Here is a 20,172-nt window from a genome sequence, read left to right as displayed (position 1 = left end):
TAACTGTTACATTGACCTTATGTCAATTTTAACTTTATCACAAGGCTGACAATTTACCATTCGTAGGAATGAACACTTTCTAATATTCTTGCAGGGAATGTGCTGTACATTGCATTCCCTCAACCTTCTAGGTTTTCGTTGTTACTTGTAGGTTACTCCAAAGTAACTACTTCCTGGAGAAAAAAGATTAAAATCTTTAATTAGGAATAAAATCAGAGGGGACATAGTATAATTTTTATTGTCAGATATGTTTAATTGGTCCTAACAACCAGAGAAATTAAGTAATTAGCTGTACTGTTTGGCTATGTTTGAAATTGACCAAAAAAAAAACCAAACAAAAAGCCCTTAGCTCACCTCTGATTTGTGCATAGGATATGCAGTGTACTTAGGAATAAATTATAGAATCATTCACTTGAATAATATATGATTCCTTCCAATTAATTTGTGACTTAAATAATAAACCCGATACCTGAAATATGAATGAATACTGATGACTGGATGCAAACTTCAGATTTCTAAAGACAAGTAGAAGTCAACCCTCATGGGGCCTAACAGGAGGCTGGAAAAGTGCTGAACCTATGAAAGCAATGGGACTTCCTTACTAAAAAAACATTTCCATTTTTATATAATCCTTCACTACCGGAGGAACTGATGGCAGTGAAAACCAGCTGGAAAGTAGCTGGGAAGCACTGCAGTGAAAGTTGGAAGCAATTTGCAGAATCCCTGAAGTTAGAGCTAGGTCAAAGCAAAGGTTTTAGTCCCTCTGTACCACTTCAGCATCACAGCACACTTGCAATTATTTTGTGATCAAACCCCATCGATTGTGTTTTGGTTTCCAGACAGACTGGAAATTGGAAGGGTCCTATATTGCATTTTCATATGATCCTGTCCCTCAGCTTGCTGGTTTGCAGGACAAGGTATCTATTGATTTCCCCACAGAAAGCATTATCATTGGGAGTTTTGTGGGTCCTTCACTGTACAGCAGAGATGTGGATATATCAGAGTACCAATCAGAATTTTAAAAAGGGATGTAATGCACTGGGGAGAACTGAAGTGTGGCTCACACTGGATAGCAAGTGCTGGTTCTCTGCATCTGCTGGGATTTCGATTCAGGGAAGAGGCTGTGAACTAGGAGAGGCTGGATGCCAGGCACCTAAACTGCTCTTTTAATTAAGTCTAGTTATGAAATGATATGTACTTGGCAACAACAATATCTGCTAATTGTAACTGCTTGTTCTGAATTTGTTTCTCAGTTGAATTACACAGGAACTAAATGTTCCCCTCAACATATTTTTTTCCTTCCCTAATAGCACAGTGAATCATGAAGGATATTTTTCATAAAAGCTGGTTCTGCCTGGCCCAGCTATCAGGAGAAATTCAGTTACAAACAGAATTGTATGGCATGGTCCTGATTCTGTCAGAAATGCCAGCACTTGTTTCACTGTTAAACATTGGTGATTTTTTTCTCTCTCTTTTTTTTTTTTTTTTCTTCTTTTCTTTGAAGATTTGGAGTGCTGTAGTCTTGGGAACACAATTATGCCCCTAAACCCCCATGGCCTTCATCACAGAACCTGTTGGACATTACAGTGGTATCAGCACTTGCCTGTATTTTTCCAGCTATTTATGTGCTTAGAGAAATGTGGCTGGATTAACTCTCTGTGGGACCATGTGAACTGACTCCTGAACTAGCAAGAAAACTCTTAATTAAGGAAAGTAAATCAATTGTATTACCTAACTGCTTGTATTTCCAGAGAGCGTGTCGGTGCTTCAGGGGATAAATGTCTTTGAGGGATGTAGCTGTTCTGCAGCAGGGGATGTAATCCTCACAGGGATCACTGAGCAAGGAGCAAGCACTGCCTTAGGCACGGGCTGCGATGGGCATTGTGGCAGTATGCAGAGGTTGTTCCCGAGGAGCTGGAACAATGGAAAAGAAATTCAGAATCAGATGCTCGTGGCATTGCATACGTGGGACCCTGGAGAGGTCTGGCTCACGGTACACGTCTGGGGAGGAGTTTATCTGATTTACTATCTGAGTAGTCCTGCTATAGAGAATTGCTGGCAAAAATAAAAGTTAAAGAAGAAAAGCAAATTTTGAAAAATCAGATGGATTTATGCATGAAATAGAAGGATTTCCCTGTTATGTTGAAAGTATAAATTCCTGTCATCAAGTGTTAACTTGTATTGGAACATCCCATCTATAATGCACTAGAGTTTCTCTGCTTTAGATCAGAGTCAATAGCAGGATAAACCCCAGAGATTAATGAGTCATGTGATCTGAACTGTGCCAACAACTGTGTTTTTCTGTACTTAAGCTATCAAGCACAGTGAGGAGAGCCTCTAAAAACTGAAGCTCCCTAATGCCTACATGAAGTTGCATAACTCTGCTAGAGACTGTGTGTGTCCACGTGGCAGTCTGGACACAGCACCCACAGGATCCCCTGAGCTCTGACCTGTCTGCCTGACAGTGGCACAGGCTGAAAATGGAGCCCACAGCAATGTCATGGGACTGTGGTAGGATTTAAGAAATGGAAAAATAAAAGCTGAGAATCAGATTGAAAAATTAATTTAAGCCTTGATTCATCTTGGTACATGCCTTATGTCCAGTGAGTGAAGGCTCTGAAGATATCAGCAGGACTGCTTACAAACCGAGGACCCACGAGCTGATTTTTGTGCGGACTCAACCCTGTCTTGGTGGAAGTTTCCACTAACTGCATTCACAGCATCTGAAAGGTTGAATTATAAAAGATCATCTAGCACATCTCATGAAGTAGCATTTTTGACTTCAGGGTAGTCCTGTTTTTTTTCTTCTGGCTAAACTTGGATCTGGCAAGGGGGATATCTTCAATTTGTGTTGGGAAATCACTCCCACTTCCTTTAGCAGTCACTCCCCTCATTTTTTTTGCTGCTTATACCTTTGAATACTTCTAAGCTGTCATCTTATTTCAGTATCTTTTTTTTTCTAGAAAAGCCATCACCATTCAACAACAACAAAACACCATCTCACATGTTCAATAAGATCTTTTTTATTCTTTTTTTTTTTTAAATAAGTATATGAAAAAAGTTTGAAAACTTCTCCTGTCTAGTATGAAATGTTTGCAGTTCTCAGACCACAACTGCATTTCAAGCAAATTCTCTTGCAAACACTATGTATCTTACAACAGCAGTGCAATTTGTTGTTTAGAGATAGATCATCTGACTACAGGCAGACTTGGAAAGCTTTCACATGTAGTGCTTTTATTTTACCTTATTAGTGGCTTCAGATACAGAACTCTGATTTATTGAGGCTTCTTCTGGATGCCTGCATGATGAGCATTGTGTAAATAACACAGGTGCGTAGCCCTGAAAAAATCCTTTCTAATGCTTGGCTCAAGGTGTTAGTTGCAAAGAACGTCAGAAACTCAAAGGCAAATAAATTAACAAGTGTTTTTGTGCCAACAGAAGCTGTTTAGTTTGCTCTGCATTCAGTATTAGGTATTCAGCAAGATATATAACTGGCAGAGACAAAGCTGAGTCTTATCGTTAGTCCTACTGAAGAATGAATATTTATTACCAAACAAACTCTTGACTTTTGACATTCTCAAAGCCTCCACCTCTGTAGTGATGGGTTGGAGGCAGCTGTGCTGGCTTGTACTGCTTTGTTATAGCTACCCTGGCAGAGAGAAATAGCTGCATAACCTATTCTGTTGCTTTGCTTTGTGTGTTATGTTGACATACACGTGTATCCTATTCTGGGGAATGTTTTACAGCAAGGCTCAGTTCCCTGTGTAAATGTATTTGATTGGTGATGCTTGCTCCTCCAGGATCAAGCTGTCTGTCTCGTTGAAGGTGTCACTTTCACCAGAGTGATTGGCATTTTTAACTCTGTTCAGCCGAGACTGCAATCGTTCATGTTCCTTTCTCAGCTCCGAGTAGGAATGGGAGAAAGTGTGGAATATTGATGTTGCAGGAAAAGACATGATGAGAATGCCACTGAGGATGCTGCTCAGAGCCACCATCTGACCCGGGACGCTCCGCGGCACCATGTCTCCGTACCCCACGGTGGTCATGGAGATGATAGCCCACCAGTAAGAGGCAGGTATGCTCGTGAATTCCAGCACCTTGCCAGATTCGTTCTCAGCAAGGTAGACCAAAGGAGAAAACAGAGTGACAGCCACGCATAAGAAGAGCAACAGCAGGCCGAATTCTCGTGTGCACCGCCGGACGGTGAGGCCCAAGGTCTGCAAGCCCAGGGAGTGCCGGGCAAGGCGCATGACATACAAGATCCTCAAGGCACGTAGAACACGTAGCACCAACCCCACCTTCTCCAAGTAAGTGTTGCTGCTTGGCCTGTCATCCGCTTCATTTGAGTCATCCTCTGCCAAGATGAGGGAAACGTAGTAGGGTGAAATAGCCAAAAAATCAATGATGTTTAGGGGCCCTTTGAAGAACTGACATTTGCTCCTTGCTTGAATGAATCGGAGGAAGAACTCCAGAGAAAACCAAGCCACACAGATGGTCTCTATGACAAAGATGTAATAGCACTTCTGGGAACACTCACCCTGACACACAAAAAAAGAAAAGAATTAAATAAAAGAACAGTCTGCAAACCAATATACGAAAGCATTAAAGGAGCAGAAATGTGTATCAGCTTGAGTCACCAATATCAGAAATAACCAGATCCCAGCTAGCAGGTGTCCATCTTTCAATGGCGTGCAGGGGCTATTAAGCACATGAAATGTGTAGATGAACAAACCTACTGCCTGTTTGTTTTATTTGCTTCTTCCAAACGACCGAAGCTCTTCTGTGAGCATGAGGAAGACTGAACTCTCCCTAAAGTCTGCACACACAGCCTTAAGTTCCAAATCAGTCCCACTTACAGCTCTCAAAAAATATATATATTGGGACTTGACTGATTTGTATGTCTGCACAAAAATTAGTGTCTCTTCAGAAGAAAGATTTAGATTTGAGTGTCTGCAGACTTCTGGTGCTGTTTAACGCATGATGCTTTTGCAAATATTGTATACTGTGGTGCAATTAAAAGCGGCTCAGTGTTATTCATTAAGTCATTTGGATCCTTGGCTGTTATGCCATATACAAATCATGGTTCTTTCTATATGAGCAAATATTTCTATAGCTCCAACGTAAAAGAGAATAAACACCCATCCAGTAGGCAAAACTTGCCTTGAATAATCCTCTCCCTGTATTGAGACCCTGTGCTGTGAGCAGTACTTCCCCCTGTTTTTGTTATCAAAGGAATTGCTTTGGTTTACTTCTTCAGAATCACATTTATTTATTTATTTAATTTTCCTGAGCTTAAAAAATGAAATTGCTTTTGGCCTGTTGCAGTGAAATGGGGAGGAAAATGTAAATTAATTCCTGATTATTTTGGTAAACAAGAGAATACAGGAGCAGTTCCTGATACAGTATTATCCATTCTCAGCCACATTTCACAAGCAATATTGATTAAAAGCTCTGTGGGAAACACATACCCCTATTACTAATTAAACTTGTCCCTGTGTTCAGTTACACTCTGCATTACAATGTGGTGTTTTTTGAGAGCATCCCCTTGCATTGAATTACAGCTCTTCTTGGGAGAGAGCAGCTCTTTTTGTTCAGGAATTGTTTATATCCCATAGCTCTGGCATTCTCACGTGTTGTGATCATTGGCTGAGACTCCACAAAGAAAACTGTAATGCATCCTATGTGTTATTATTATTGCTTTATTTTACCAGGCTTAGCCTTCAGAACAACGTAGCTCTGTAGCACTCTTTGGGGGTTTCCATCTTTCTGCACAGTAGAATGTCAATATCATAATTTTTCTCTTAAAAATAAACTAATAAGGATCTCAAAAGACTCAGTCCTGCTACAGTTACGTGTAGATGATGAGGTTATAGCCCTATTTGAAGCTGCTGTCCTGACAGAGCCCAGAGTGCTGCAGTGTTTGCAGAGTTGCTGACTTGGCTTGATAAGGTTGCTTGTGATCAGCAGTTGTGCTTTGTGGTGCTCACTTCGTCTCAGCTCTGAGCTCATTGCACAGTGCAGCCTGGACCCTGCACACACCTGCCTCTGGTCACACTGCTGAATTATTCATTGTTACCATCAAGATTTATTTTATCTTTTGTTAACTGGGCTGAATTTCTACTTCATCTGCAACTTACCCACCTCTACAGGTGACACTGCTTTCAGATCATCATGTAGCTTCCCCATCCCTTCCTTGGAAAATACAAGGAAGAGATGGTTTGCAGGGAATTTGAAGTGTTAAGATCTAGGATGCCTTCTGAACTAAGTTTCAGTGTCACAGCATGGCACAGTAAGAGCCAGTTAGGTGCTTTATTCTCTCCACCCTCTGTTATTTATATTTGGAGAAAGCAATTTGTGCATTTATCTTCCCAAAGGCATGTTTTGTTTTTCAAAAGAACATCCTTCAAAGCAAACTTGTGAGGAATGTTACTGTGCATTTTATTTTCCTTTTGCGCACGGCAGCGGATGTAAAGGATGGTGAGTTCTCCCTCTTAGCACGCTTTGTCTTTTTTATATGCTTTGCAAAAGACACTTGAGAATTACGTATGCAAAAATATATGATTCAGATCAGTCTGTCAGTCTCTTTTTCTGCTGTGGAAAACAGGAGTTGCAGTATCACAGTCTCTGACACTGACTAATGCAGTGAATTCTTGGCTTCGTGGATTTTTGGTTCCTTCTTTTCTTTTCTTTCTTTTTTTTTTTTTTTTTGGAAGATAGAAAAAGAAAGATGTGTTTGCTTCAGACATGCCTACACGGTGTGAAGGCATGCTGTAAAACCAGCCCTGTTTATCTCAGAGGGAGCTGATTTATCCACGCAGTACAGTAGTTCTAGTTGGAAGTAACTATCTCGAACAGTAGAAACAATGCAGCCTGGCAATCATCTCCCAGCAGGGCCATCTCACTCCATCACACAGTGTAGCTATACCATTAGTTAGTCAGTCTGTGTACCATGTCTGACACAAACGTTTCATGCCTCTTCCTCTGCCTCCCTATTGCCAGAGTCTGGAAAGAGAGTGAAAGACCCAGGTTCTGTAGGATTTGATGAGAACAGTCTCACTGATGTCACACTGGGAGATAAATTTTATCCAGTGTACATGTATGTGCATGTTTTCCATATTAGGAATACCTGAATACATTATGTAGTATGTGTGTGATGGTTTATATGGAATACCCCTCTCTAACATCTGTCATTCTGAAGATTCTTGATCCTGCTGAATATCCCATTCAAAAGTAACAAATATTGGGACAGTAAGAGGGGAAGATACACTAAATACCAGTTTCTGTGTCTCCAGTATTTTGGATAATTTCAGACCTCAGAGTGCTTTATGTTCCATTTTGTTTCCATAGAGCTGGCTGAATAACATAGTGACTTCAGATACCATGTACTTTCCAAGTTCAGGTACTTGTATGTCAGTGGTAGACCTCACGTTGGCTGCTGTTACCAGCTTCTCTTAAGAAGAAGAGCTCCTTGCAGTGAACTGTCAACTTGCAGGCCAAACATTCTGATCCATGAGGAGTGTTCTGCATAAATGGCCAATAAAGGAGTTTCTGTAGCTTCTATGTATTGCCTCTTACTGACCAAAGCAGATGTATTTGGGAAATTCTTGTGATCAATGACTGCAAAGGAAAACAAAAACCTTCCTCTGATTCTCTAAACATTAACCAGAGCAGAATTCTGGGCTATTATTTTCATATCAAATTTATCACCGACTTATTTATTCTTCTCTACCATAGTGTAGCAGCACTTATAAAAGCTCCAGACCAATACATCATTGACCATGAGTGTGGGGGAAGGATGAGCCTTTATTTATAGCTGGATGCAAATTGTTTTGGGGTGGGATTTTTGAACAAAGCCTGGGATGCTTTGCACTGTCATGGCATCAGTCAGTACTGACTGTCGTCAGCTCTGATGGCAGATTGGTTAGAACAAAGCTGGCAGTCAGTGGGTAGCTCATGCTTCATACATCCTGCAGATTTACTTCTGAGCCATGCAAGAATTTATCAGGATTTATGGAACTTCTCTCCAGCTGAAATTCTACAACGTGTGGCATAAGCGTAATAAAAAGAGTGCCTGGTATTGATCTTATGTATGAAAAGAACATTAGGTTCAGCAATGAGGGACACAATGATTTGTATGTAACAAGCTATATACCGAGCCTGATGGCTGAAATATTGAATGATTTCTTAGATTTATAAACCCCCTCAAAGAGGTAAAGTGGCTGTTACAAAGTTCTGTAGCACCCAAAATAATAAGCAATTCATAGTTCCTTTTCATTATTGCTTTCTGCTGTATAAGGTAATGGTTCATTTTCTGGGCTCTATTACATACAGGGATGTTTATATTACTACAGTAAAAATGCTCATTTTAGGATGCTTTTATTAAATCCTCCTTAGATATGTGGAAAAAAAAAAAAAAGGCTGGTAATAAAAAGTAAGAATGGTTGTGCTGAGTCTCATTAGTCCAGTGCCCATTCTGACAACCTGAGAAACAAAAGCTTAAGCAAAATGGGTCTCTGTAGGAACAGTGAGAAGAAAGGTGTATTGCTAATAGTGGAAAACGTGGGGATTCCAGAAAGCTTTCCTGCAGCTTTCCTGCAGTACCTTCTTTTGATAGGATCAGAGTTTCAGGAATTCAGCAGCCTCTGATGCCAGAGTGATGTGTGGCATTTAAATCTCAATTGCACAGGTGAGTTTACAAGAGTGAAATTTATTCCCCAAATGTGAATTCAAATTAAAGGAGCTTGAGATATGTGCCACTCACTTGATAGGATAAATAGTATAAATTTCCAGCCAGGTGCCCTCTCAGTTGACCAGGAAACATCAGTTACAGCGTAATGACATCTAAGATAGTAAAAAAACCAGACCTCAAAATTATGCAGCACTATCATATTTTACAACAGATATAAATCTTATCTGGTAAAAATAATGTCTGTACATGCACCAATAATTGCAGCAGTGTCCAGGCAGAGTGAAGCAGAGCCTCCCTTGTAAATACCACATCCATTCACCTTGGTTTTCAGATGCAGTGTACTTGGTTGCATTTTATAGACAAGAAAAAAGATTATTATTATTATTATAAACTCATTTATGTATAAGTAGATGAGAGCACCAGGGAGCTGTTCTCATGCCCTCAGGACCTGCACTGCACTGGCCATTTGTGACCCACTTGGTTACAGTCTGAAACACTTTATAATTAAAATATGCTAGGGAAAACCTGTTCTGAATCATGACCTTATCTGCCAATTTATTTCCTACCACTGAAGATTTACCTCAGTACCTTCCAAAGTGGATGTCCACCCTTTAGCCCACTCTGAGATGTTCCTGAATAAAGCAAACACGAAGCAGCGAGAATGTATATTTTGAACACTGTGTACTGTAGTATGATCTTAGAAAGCAGACTGAGGTTTCTGAACATCTGAACCCTAGTCTGGCATGCTGGCAGCTGCAGGCTGTGCTGCACACTGGCAGGAAGGATTTCAGGCTTTGCCCCTCACCAGTATTGGCTGAAACAGATCTGTTCTTTGTAGTCCACTGCAGAGCACCATGGAAATGAGTGGCACAGTGCTGATGGTGAGGTAGTGACCGATGGCTGGCAATATCTGGCAGTTTTCAGAACAGGGATGTTATATACCCAACTGCTCCATGTTGTGGCCATGGGTACCAACTTTCTGCCCTTCCTGTGGCTGCCTCTCAGTGGAAGTCCACTGGCAGTGTTCTGAACCTGTTTTCCATAGTGTGTAACTTGGGATTTCTCACAGTATATACAAGAGTGGAGCCTGAGATAAAGAAAAGGCAAACCTGCAGCACTGCTCGTGATCTCCTTTCTGTGCTTGCCAGTTGGTGCTGTTAATGATGATGTTAGTGATTTTATGTGTTTCTTGTCTCACATCATCCATTCTCTAGTTAAATGGACAAAGTTGCACCAGTGCTTGTAGAGCACTTTGCTAATAAGCACTGCTAAATCAATATATGGATTATTTCAGAATCACATCATCCCTGCAGACAGCAATACTTTCAAAATTTCATACAGGAATTCAACATCTACATCAGCAATGTGTACACGTGTGTTGATTATGTAGCATACTTCCAAGAAAGACAAGTAACATTACTTTTGAAGCTAGGCTGATAAAAGTCCTTGAGCTGAGTTAGGAGTCATGATTGAATCACCATGTGCAAATGTTGTTATTTGTGGGGTACCTCGATGCAAAGCAGCTGGCTCATCATCATAAAACAAGTGAGCAATGGACAGAAAGGGTCTGAACCTCTTCCCAGTTAGATCCACCCTAATGCAGTAGTGATTGCTTCTGAATGAAGGCAGTTTGGGTGTTCAGTCACCCAGAAAACATTAAACAATTCCTTAAAATGGAGCGAGGAAGGAGCTCAATAAAGCAATATGCTTGACTCTTCCAATTCAGATTCCCAATGGAGCCTGAAAAGAGTGTCCTTAAATACTGATAGGTGGGACCTGGACCTGCTTAGAACTCTGCATTTGAAGGACCAACTGCCAGAACATCACATTTCACATCAGGAATGCCTGGCAGCGTGGCTGATGCAAGGTCACAGTCCACATCTGCCAAACGTAGCCTGGCATGTCCAAATGTTATTTACCACATTCAGATGCAGCCAGTTCCCACCCAGATCCTTCTCTCTGATCCACACGCCGTATTGCAGAGGCCAGTGTGCTGCAATGGCAGCAGATGGAAGCAGGCTACTGACCTTCCTTCTGCCGACGTGTGCAGCTGACAGCTACCCAGAGCTTAGAACAGAGGCTTATCCCAGCCAGGCTGCTCCCAGGGCTGCCCACACAGCTCACACAGAGCAAAACTCAATCCTGAATGTGGAGGATAAATAAAATTCACGGGAACTTTCCTCCCTGAGCACAAGGCTGACTTGTTTCCTGGGCATGGTGCTGTCTTCCAGCCTTCTGCACTTCTCAAGGTTACAGATGGGCACTGCATCTCAATCTGTGTCTTGTCCCCAGAGAATGCCCTCTGTGTGAAAAAATGCAAGTGAATGTGATAATGAAAAAACAAGCTTGAGTTCTTGCCACTGCCTGCAAGTCTGGAGAGTGCTTAAGGTGGAGCAAAACACCTTCGTGTACCTCTTCATGCAAGTGAGACACTGAACCGTCTCCCAGGTGTTCTTATCCCACCGTGCAGCACTTTTACCATTTCTTCTGGCAGTAAAATGACAATTCAGTTAGCAAGTCTTGTAGCAGTGTGTGTTCCCTGCATACCTGGAGCCGTGGGATCCAGCTGCAGTGCTGCAGGTACTGCTGAATCACTGCGACCGCATTGCTGCTATTATTTGAATAATTAAACTCTGTGCTGCTGAATCAAATGATGGTCAGGGAGAACTTGAAAACCCCACGTTATGGATCACTCCAGTACTGGGATTTATAGTTACAGACAGATGCAATAAAATCAAAAGGTTTACTGCCTGCTGAGAGAGAGACTGTAACCTGATTTACAGGATGATAAGCTGGTTAAAGGAGTGCTGCATATTCTGATCACAGAACTATTTTCCACTTACTCTGCTTTGTGGGTAAGAAACTTGGACTTATGAAAACAATTACTAAACCTAGTACATTTGAGGAAACTAAACTAATAGTGGGATTAAATGAATGTGGAGATTACAGAGAACGTAGGGAAGAAGAAATCATCTCTGTATCCAGCACAGGTTGTCTCCTCTGGGGAGTAAATGTAACTGAAATAAAATATTTCAATTAACATTTATGTTTGGGTTCTTTATTCTGCAAACATTGTGAGAATCAATCTGAAGCATTTCAATCTGATTGGCGAGCCCAGACAACTTTATTAGGGGAGAGATGTGGAAACATTATCTTTTCCTTTCTTTTTTTTTCTCTAGTAGGGAGTTCAGCAGACTTTGTTTTATAACTGTGTGAAACAGAACAGTCAGAATGACAAGGTATCTATATGGGACTTAGGAGAAAGACTCAATTTCCAGTTTTACTTCTGGTGAAAGCTTTAGCCCTATTACTCTTCTTTCTCTGCTTCTTTCCCCTCTGCATTGCAAAAATAGGAGCTTACACTGCAGGAACAGGCACAACATATGCAGTTCACAGCTCCGGTGCTGTGAAAATACTGATTAGATCTGCTTAAACATCTCCAGAACTGAAATGCTGCATTCTGATTGTGACTGTAGCAGCACGAGAAACTTCTAAAGAATGAACAAATTTGGGTGGTCGTTTATTTTTAGTTCTCAATGCATTACTTTTATGAACTTGGAGGATGCATTGATTTCAAATGGCATGTTCCAATGGCAGAGGTCCTTGTCTACAGAAGGAAATTCACATTTCCCCAAGAAGGCATTTATGAAGTAATCATCTGTGCTGAACCTCTTGAGATGACTTTAGTGAAGAGAGCAAACAGGTTTTTGTAGCTATCACAAACTTGAAAGCAGGAAAAGGAAAAGAAATTGTGATTCCCAGTGAGGAACACATGCTGTCCCACATTGTGTTTGGGTGACAGCCCACTGCAGAGCAGCTGGAGCAGCTAGGTGTCCCCCCAGGATAGCGTGCAAGCTGGGAGTCCCATGGCTGATGGGATACAGCCAAGGCTGGATAAGCATAAGGCAAACTAATAACATCAGATTGTGCCTTCTAAACACTGGACCTTGAACTGGCAGGGCCAGCTTCTAAAAGCCATTTACTCTCTGAAATGGAGTGTCCAGAGTTTCTAAAGAAAATCCTTCTGTGTGGCAGTGATGGTATACTGAGGCAGGTGTTCAGTAGCACCAGTGCCCGTTGGTTGTGTAGAGCAGGGCTTTGGCAAGGTAAACTTCACTGATGGGGTACGTATCAGATTTAATGCTCTCTTTTGTCCCAAGTGATTTCAGGTTGTGTCTATATACCAATATATTTATAGATAGATATGGACATGGGCTTTTCTGGTCTTACACTTTTAGATGAGTATTTTAAGTGTTTCTGAAAGTCATAACTTTGTTAATTTTTTGGCTATAGAGCGAGTCTTTCTGGACCACACTTTGTGTGATACCTGCCTTGCATTAGAAGATAAATTTGAACCTGGAATTACTGACAAATACTCTTGCTTTGCAGATATATTCTGAGTACTTGCCTACCTCATTAATAGCACTCTGAAGTACTGCTCAGTGAAAAATCATTTTGCCCTGACTAATCAGCTAGAAAATTCTTTTTTGACCAATGTTTAGACCCTGTTATTTAAAAGCTATGCAATTGGTAGCCAGGGGTATCTGTCAAAATGCAGCTGTCATATCCAATTTACCAAAGGCGATTGTTTCTACCAGTTGGCCAAATTACACTTTAACAGACTGTGAGCAGTAGGACTGTGTTTACACACTTCTATGTGACATTCTCCCTAAGTACTATTATCTTCTCCAGTCACTCCCAGGTCCTGCAAGTTTTCCTTCAATAAACACACTCGAGAGATTTCATGTTATCTGCAGGTTGTGGGCAGGGTTGGAGCATTATGCTATAATACCTTCACAATGGATTTAATAGCCTGAATACTGAGGATCTATCTCATACATGCAGATCTTCACACAGTGGACGTATCTCCACACTGATAAAAATGAACATGGTTCAAACAGCTAGCCAAAGTTCGTGTTTAACCAAAGTCAATGTGATTTTTTTTAATTGCCCTGTTTAGCTGTGGCAATAGTAACCCTCATGAAACAAATATCTTGTCTGATGTCCTTTGTCTTCGCAAGAGAACTTTGCCTTTTCTCCTACAAAGCACTATAACTGTGCTTTTAAAATAAAAACAGGCTATTTTCAGAGTGATACAGACAGCATCAGGGATAGCAAATGCTGAGAAACATACATCGGGGCCTCCAGAATAATGGCATAGAATGAAAAATAAATAATAAAAAATGGTTCCATTTGTTATTTATCTGCCCTTCATTGTTTGTCTGTTTTTCCCTTTATTTTTTTCATGTTTTCTGGATTCTCAGTGTAATCAGTGACTCGTTTAAAATGAATTAGATTTCTACATAATCAAATGATTGCAGGAACTGGGACTTCAGCAAATGAAGATCCTTAGTTTCAAGATAGAATCATGAGGTCTGACAGTGCTGGTTGCATCCTATGTCGGTTATGTTCCATTAGGTGCTGTGCAGTACAGAAAGCACTTACAAGCTTCTCAAGATCAGTTACAAGCAAGCACAAGAATTAGTAGTAACAACATCTGACCACTCACTTATCAGTGGAGGACAGAGGATGGATGTTTCCTTCTCTCTTAGCTGGGGCCATATGACACCATGTAAGCGTGACCCATTGGGAGCTTCTACACCACGAGAAAAACACGTGGCAGTACCAGTGCTGGGGCACAGCTAATGGGAATGTCTGGGGGTTCTTTTTCTTCTTCCATTTTTTTCACTGACCCTAATTAGCTTTCCTTTCCCGAGGAAAAGACCTCACTGCGCCTTTTCTGCTGAGTCATTTCTCTGGAGAACACCGAATTAGGTACTCGTTAAAAGAGCTCTCCTCCAAAAGAAAATCCCAAGAGTGCTTCAAAGCAGATAGTGTCCCTGTCCAAGCCCTTCTGTGGTGGTTTTGTTCCATATTTCACAGGTGTAATGATGTTTTTTTTTCCCTTTGGATTATCTGTGCTGAGCAGTGCCTACTCCACTTGCACCTCCTGGATCCCAGCTGAACCTCTTGCATGGGTCTGACTTCTGGGGAGACTTTTGCCTTGACTCTAACGAGCTCATCTTAATTCCTTCATTGGAGGGGAATTTTTGTAGATGTATCTCTTCAGCTTTCTTGTCCTAAGTACACGGACTCTGATTCAGCTCAGCATGCCAGCAGCCACCTGTTTGGATCAGTAATCATGAGTGTTTCTTGCCCCAAGTATGATTTCTTGTCTACCCCTACACACACACGTGCCTTCATTGCTACGTATTGGTGGTGCCGTATTTGTTTCCTTACTGAAGACAGTTTGCTTTCCATTAAGAGTAAACACAAATACATCGATAAAGCTGTATGGCTGCTGGAGGATGTGAAATCTTGATTGTTTTATGCACAGATAGCTTTAATTTTGCTAATGAGTCCTCTTCCCTTAGCACCGTGTGTGGCAGATCCGTCTGTTTCATGGTCAGACAGACCTGAGACCACTGCAGCATCACGGATCCACCCCGTCGAGTTTTCCCAAACTTTTGTCCTCCATGGCTTGGTGCTGCTCCCTCTGCGTTGGGATTCACACCAGCTACTTACACAACACATAGCTACAGGGCCGTTAGCTCATCTACCTGATTTTTCCTTCCTATTCCTAACGCCGTTAGGAATATTCCGGCGGATGTGCTCGGCGTCAGTTCCAGCGCTCCGTTCTTGATTTGACTTTGGGCTGTGCTCCGATCTGTGAGCCAACCCCCGCCCTGCGCTGCCCATGCGGACAGCTCCGTCCCTCCCTCCCGGTTGCCAGGGTGATGGGTTTCCCCGGTGCAGATGCTCCTGCCTTGGCTCCTTGCCATCCCTCTCCCAGAGACCGGAGTTCTCACTTTCCCTCGGATGGTGAGGACTCCCGTTTGCTCTCCTGTTTGCTCTCCTGCCCATCTTGCTTTCCTTCCTTCTGAGCGAACCCTGGCTTTGCACCTGCTGAAAGAACGAGTGATTTCCCGTGCCTTCAGGGTGGGATCAGCCTCTGAGTGAAATGGAAGTCACCTTGTATTATTTTTTCCTCTTTTTTTTTTTCTTTTCATTTCAATCTCATGCTTGTGCTGGAACCCAGCCACTTCCCACCCTCTTAGTGTGGCTGTGATGATTGGAAAAAGGAGCCCCGAGTGGTACAAACGCACCAGAGGTAAAGCCTTTCTTGTTTGTATTTCAGAATGGATACGTTCCATTTCCAGTGTTAGTGGCTTGGGAATACAGGTCCTTACGATGCCTCTAAGCACCTTTAAGTGTAGAGCTTTAGCCAAACTTCAGAAATGAATAAACCTCAAAATGGGGCACCCTCAGATTCAGATGTGGAATTACAGGTTTGTTCAGAAACTTTAGTGAAGGTGTCTGTCAGTTTTTGCCACTGGGCAGAAGGACATCATGGGATTTTTAAGTCCAGCCCACAGAACCGACATTTGGGGTGTTGCATGCCTGTCTCAGGTGCTGGTACATGTGGCCTCACACTGGAGCCACTTTCAGAGGTCACTCAGTAACCAGGTCTGAGTGACACATCTCCATGCAGAGCTGCAGTTTCCCTGGGAGTGGCTCAGTCACAACTGAGAAGTGGTGCTTTTAATCGGTTGAGCTCTGTGAGTTGTTTTCCTCTAGCTAAAATGCTCTTGTGAAATCCCAGTAGGAAAACATTGGGTGTTGCAGGCTAAAAATTTGGAGATAGATAGAAAAGATTTGGTAGTTCATATTGTGCTTTCCCACAAGGTGTGAGCAATATGTCTCACATGCTCCCCTGTGCTTTCTCTGGCTTAATTTTGAATGGTTCAAATAACAGGGCTTTCAATGCTCTGCTCTGTGCTTCTGGGACTCCACAAAGAGCTGCACTGTTCTGGAGCCTTAAATGTAAATTGTGAGATGATTTGGACTAACCTGTTCCTTGGACCAAGCTCATCCTTCATGTTTCCCCCCACACTTTAAGCATTCCCACCTTTGAGCTTGTTTCAGTCCGGTCTGCTTGTTTTCCAAGTACTGACACTATGCAGATCTCTGGGAAGTAATGTTATCTGTGCTTTGTAGAGAAGCCGGGGAAAGCAGCTACACTTCAGCAACCAGGTGAGCTTACAAACCTGAAAATCTTCCCCTTTCTAAAGTACAGATAATTATTTTTAAAAGCATGTTACATCTAGCTGAGATCTGAAATAACACATGCTGCTTTTTCATGGCAAGCGTTCACAAAAGCTTTTTCTGCAGCCGTTGGAAAACAGAAATAAAATGCATCATGCAACTTCCACCAACTAAGTTAGTACGAAGCACTTCCTAGAGCACAGCTTGTAATGTTTTTACACCTAACTCAAAGAAGGATGTTCTATCTTTAAAGTGTTTCCTTGGAAGAAGCTCTGGAACAGGGTATCAGTTTTCTCTGCCAAAAGTAACTGTGGGAAGCTGAGACAGCACCAGACTTACTGCTGGAAGTTAATAGTCTTCTTATGCAAATGCAAGTTAATATTCAGTCCTCAGCTCCATTGAAAGACATCACATATCATAACATGTCCTCACCGTGACTGCTGCCTTGAATTACTGCTTGGGCAATAAAATAGGTGCATATTTTTGTGTTGTGCATACTGTAATGTGCTGTAAATGTGAAAATGTCTTTATTCATCAATGCAGAATACCTTAGGGAGTGTCTTATCTTCCCAGGCAGGGAGTTTATTTTTCTCACCACTTTCGGAAGGACAGTTGGCTAATGAAGTGAAGGATTAATTAAATGGATTAGTCAAAGCTATTTGATAAGTTTGGACATTACTGCATCTGAGATGACTTTAGACTTTTACTTTCCTCCATTTTATAATTGGAATAACAGATCTTTACAGTGCTGAAATAAAGCAGTATTATATCGAAGATCCTTCATGTACGATTCAGGCTTGGATAATTTGCCCTGAATTACTGCAGCTGACCTACTTGAGGCGGGTTTATATGTGGTTAGAAGTTCAGCTAGTATTTGATATTGGTGCTACATGTTACAGAAAGTATTTCTTTTGCTGTTACTGAGTGACTGCTTATAACCAAACAGTAAAACGTGCTGAAGAGAAAACTCCTCAGTGTGAGTTTGAAAGTCTCAGTGTAACAAGTTTATAACTTCAGCTAGCAACTGCTTTTTAAGAAGGAAAACCAATGCTGTATGGCAGAGTTCTGTCCAGAAACGCTTTCTTGTAACTTTGCTCACAATTAGTGAATTACTTCATTGACATTATTCTTAATTCAACATCACTTTGAAACTGTCAGAAGTACTTTCAGCTATTATTGCATTTTCTGTTGTAGAAAATTCCATTACTGGGGCAGTTTTGAGCCTCATCACTATGGATTTACTGTATCCGTTTTGTCTTTTTAAGGATGCATACCTAGCAAAGCAGACCAATGTCTTTAAATTCCACACTTAGATCAGTTAAAGAGGACTTACTTACCCTGTCTTCTTCAGCTCTTAAATCTGGCATTGTGCTAACACAAAGGCTTATAGCTGTGGTGGCCACAAAGAGGATGGACAGACAAGCAAAGACTTTGCCTGGGAGTCCCGACTGGGGATTTTCGACCATATCTCTGAGTCTGTTCATAAACTGTCCAAATTTGGTCTTCTCATCCAGGACGCACGCAGCTTCTTTGCTCCTCCGGAGCTCCTCTTCTTTCCGTACCTCAGCCAGCTCCTGCAGTTTCTGAAATAATTTTCGAAAGCAGCAGTTCTCCAGGTTGGATTCCTCAATCCCCCAGTATCTCAGCTCCTCCTGGAAAGACAAGGCACACATGTCTCTTAAGAGCATCAGCTTCCCTGCTGCTAGAAAGCTGACAATCATCCCAAAAGCACTGGGGTTCCTGTCAAAGAAGAACTCATGGGTGTCTTCATCGTAATCATCACACAGCTGAATAATTTCTTCATAGCTGCTGCAACACTTAAGTTTGCTCAGTCTGGTCAGGGGAAATTCATCTAAAGTACTCCAAGGTAGCAGATACTTGATGCCTCCAACATTTATCATAATTTCTGTCTTTAGATCGACTGCAGAGGCTTGATCAGGGCGGTAAATCCTCCTGGCTCTTTGGTAATGGACTCCTTTGACAGAAGGAGTTTCAACGGAGACAGGAAAGAAATGGCTCAAGGAATTACAAGAAGCGTAGCTAATGTTACTGTAGTCTTGGTCGCTGCCTCCAGAGAGAATAGGCATCTCTAAGAGTTCTCACTGGGACATCCAAAATGGCATCAGACCAGGGTTATCTGCCAGCCAAAAGATACGTGAAGAAGGAGAAAACAGTAGAGGTTACTGCAAGAGAAAGGGTGCTTCGGGCTACTCTCCTAAACCACAAATTTAATGAGCGTTTGTAAGTAAAAGTCACCTCTGCCTCCTCCTGAAATCTGCAGCCTGTGAATGCGATTCGCTTTGCAGCCTCATTGGTTGTCTGGCAACACACAGGCACAGAGGAGAGCTAAAGCCTCGTTCATAATTATCACAAAGGGTCGGGTGCCTGCGAATCCAAACGCGAACAGATCGGTCTCTGCTCTAAGCACGTCTCAGTCGTTGCTAGATTGTTCATTTACCACCGGCTGCCGCGTGCCTCTCTAATTTCTCTAAACCCTTGAATACACACTAACTTAACTAAGCTGCTTAATAGTTATTAGAGTGGTCAATTACCTGCCATCAGCTGGATGCAAAGTTCTTAATTGCTTTAACTCGAATGCTCAGATTGTAATTCCCGTTTCCTTTGCTACTCCTGTCTTGCCTGCCTCTCAGAACCATGGCAAGGATTAACTAGTACATGTTTGCAAGATGCTTTAAGAGGAAAATGCTTTGCAAATGACAAGTATTCTTATCAGCTCGGTCTCATATCACTGCAAATTACTGAGAAAATGGAGGGAACATTTGCCCATCCTGTACAGAACTTTGTTACAAGGACAGAAAGAAAACTGTCAGCTCAGGGAGAAAAGCAATTGAAGGATACCCCCCTTCCCTCGGGAACAAATCCCTGTTCATAATCTCCAAAGATTCACAGGCATTTATTACTCCAAGGCAGCAAACTACAAATATCCCAAGGAAACTTCCCCCAAGTTACTTACCACCACACCTCGGGCTGCTGCCCGCTGCCTGGCTTCCCCGCAGGTGAGGCATGCATGCTGCAAACTGGTCAGCTGAGTTACGATCCAGCAGAAAGACCTGGGGATATTTAATGCTATTGATTACCAAAAAAAAAAAATCGCTGTAGCACTCTGGAGATCCAAGTCTCTTTTCTCTTTCTCTCCTTCTTTCTCTAGAAGGGAAAAATATTCGTACGTATTCATATATTATATGTTGCACTAATAGATCCTTTGCACAGGAGTCGCTGTCCTAAGTGGCAGCTCCTCTTCTGGGCTCGTGGGGCTTCCTGGTGAAATCTGCTGAGTGAGAGCTGCAGGATCCTGCCCCCTCCTTCTCTCCTGTTTCCCTTGGGACTGCCAGTGTGGTCCTGGAAGAGGTGGGGAGAGGGAAGGGGGAAGGGCTTAGCAATAATCTCTCCAGCATCCCTCCGTCTGTTCAGCAGGC

At 42.1% G+C, this 20,172-nt stretch overlaps 1 protein-coding gene across 1 annotated transcript; it reads right to left on the bottom strand.

Annotated features, from left to right (window-relative positions):
- Window positions 1-3,625: 3,625 nt before the first annotated feature.
- On the bottom strand, window positions 3,626-18,822 carry KCNG4 (potassium voltage-gated channel modifier subfamily G member 4). The gene is made up of 2 exons (XM_065733110.1): window positions 18,073-18,822; window positions 3,626-4,538 (listed from the first exon to the last, which is right to left on the bottom strand). The coding sequence occupies exons 1-2, from the start codon at window positions 18,820-18,822 to the stop codon at window positions 3,753-3,755; spliced, it is 1,536 nt and encodes a 511-aa protein (XP_065589182.1). The 3' UTR covers window positions 3,626-3,752.
- Window positions 18,823-20,172: the final 1,350 nt, after the last annotated feature.

The sequence above is a fragment of the Cyrtonyx montezumae genome, unplaced genomic scaffold (assembly GCF_038088225.1).
Source record: "Cyrtonyx montezumae isolate F1298 unplaced genomic scaffold, pur_monq_1.0 scaffold_17, whole genome shotgun sequence".
NCBI lineage: Eukaryota > Metazoa > Chordata > Aves > Galliformes > Odontophoridae > Cyrtonyx > Cyrtonyx montezumae.
Note: the sequence above shows the minus strand (reverse complement) of the source record. Positions and strands in the feature narration are given on the sequence as shown.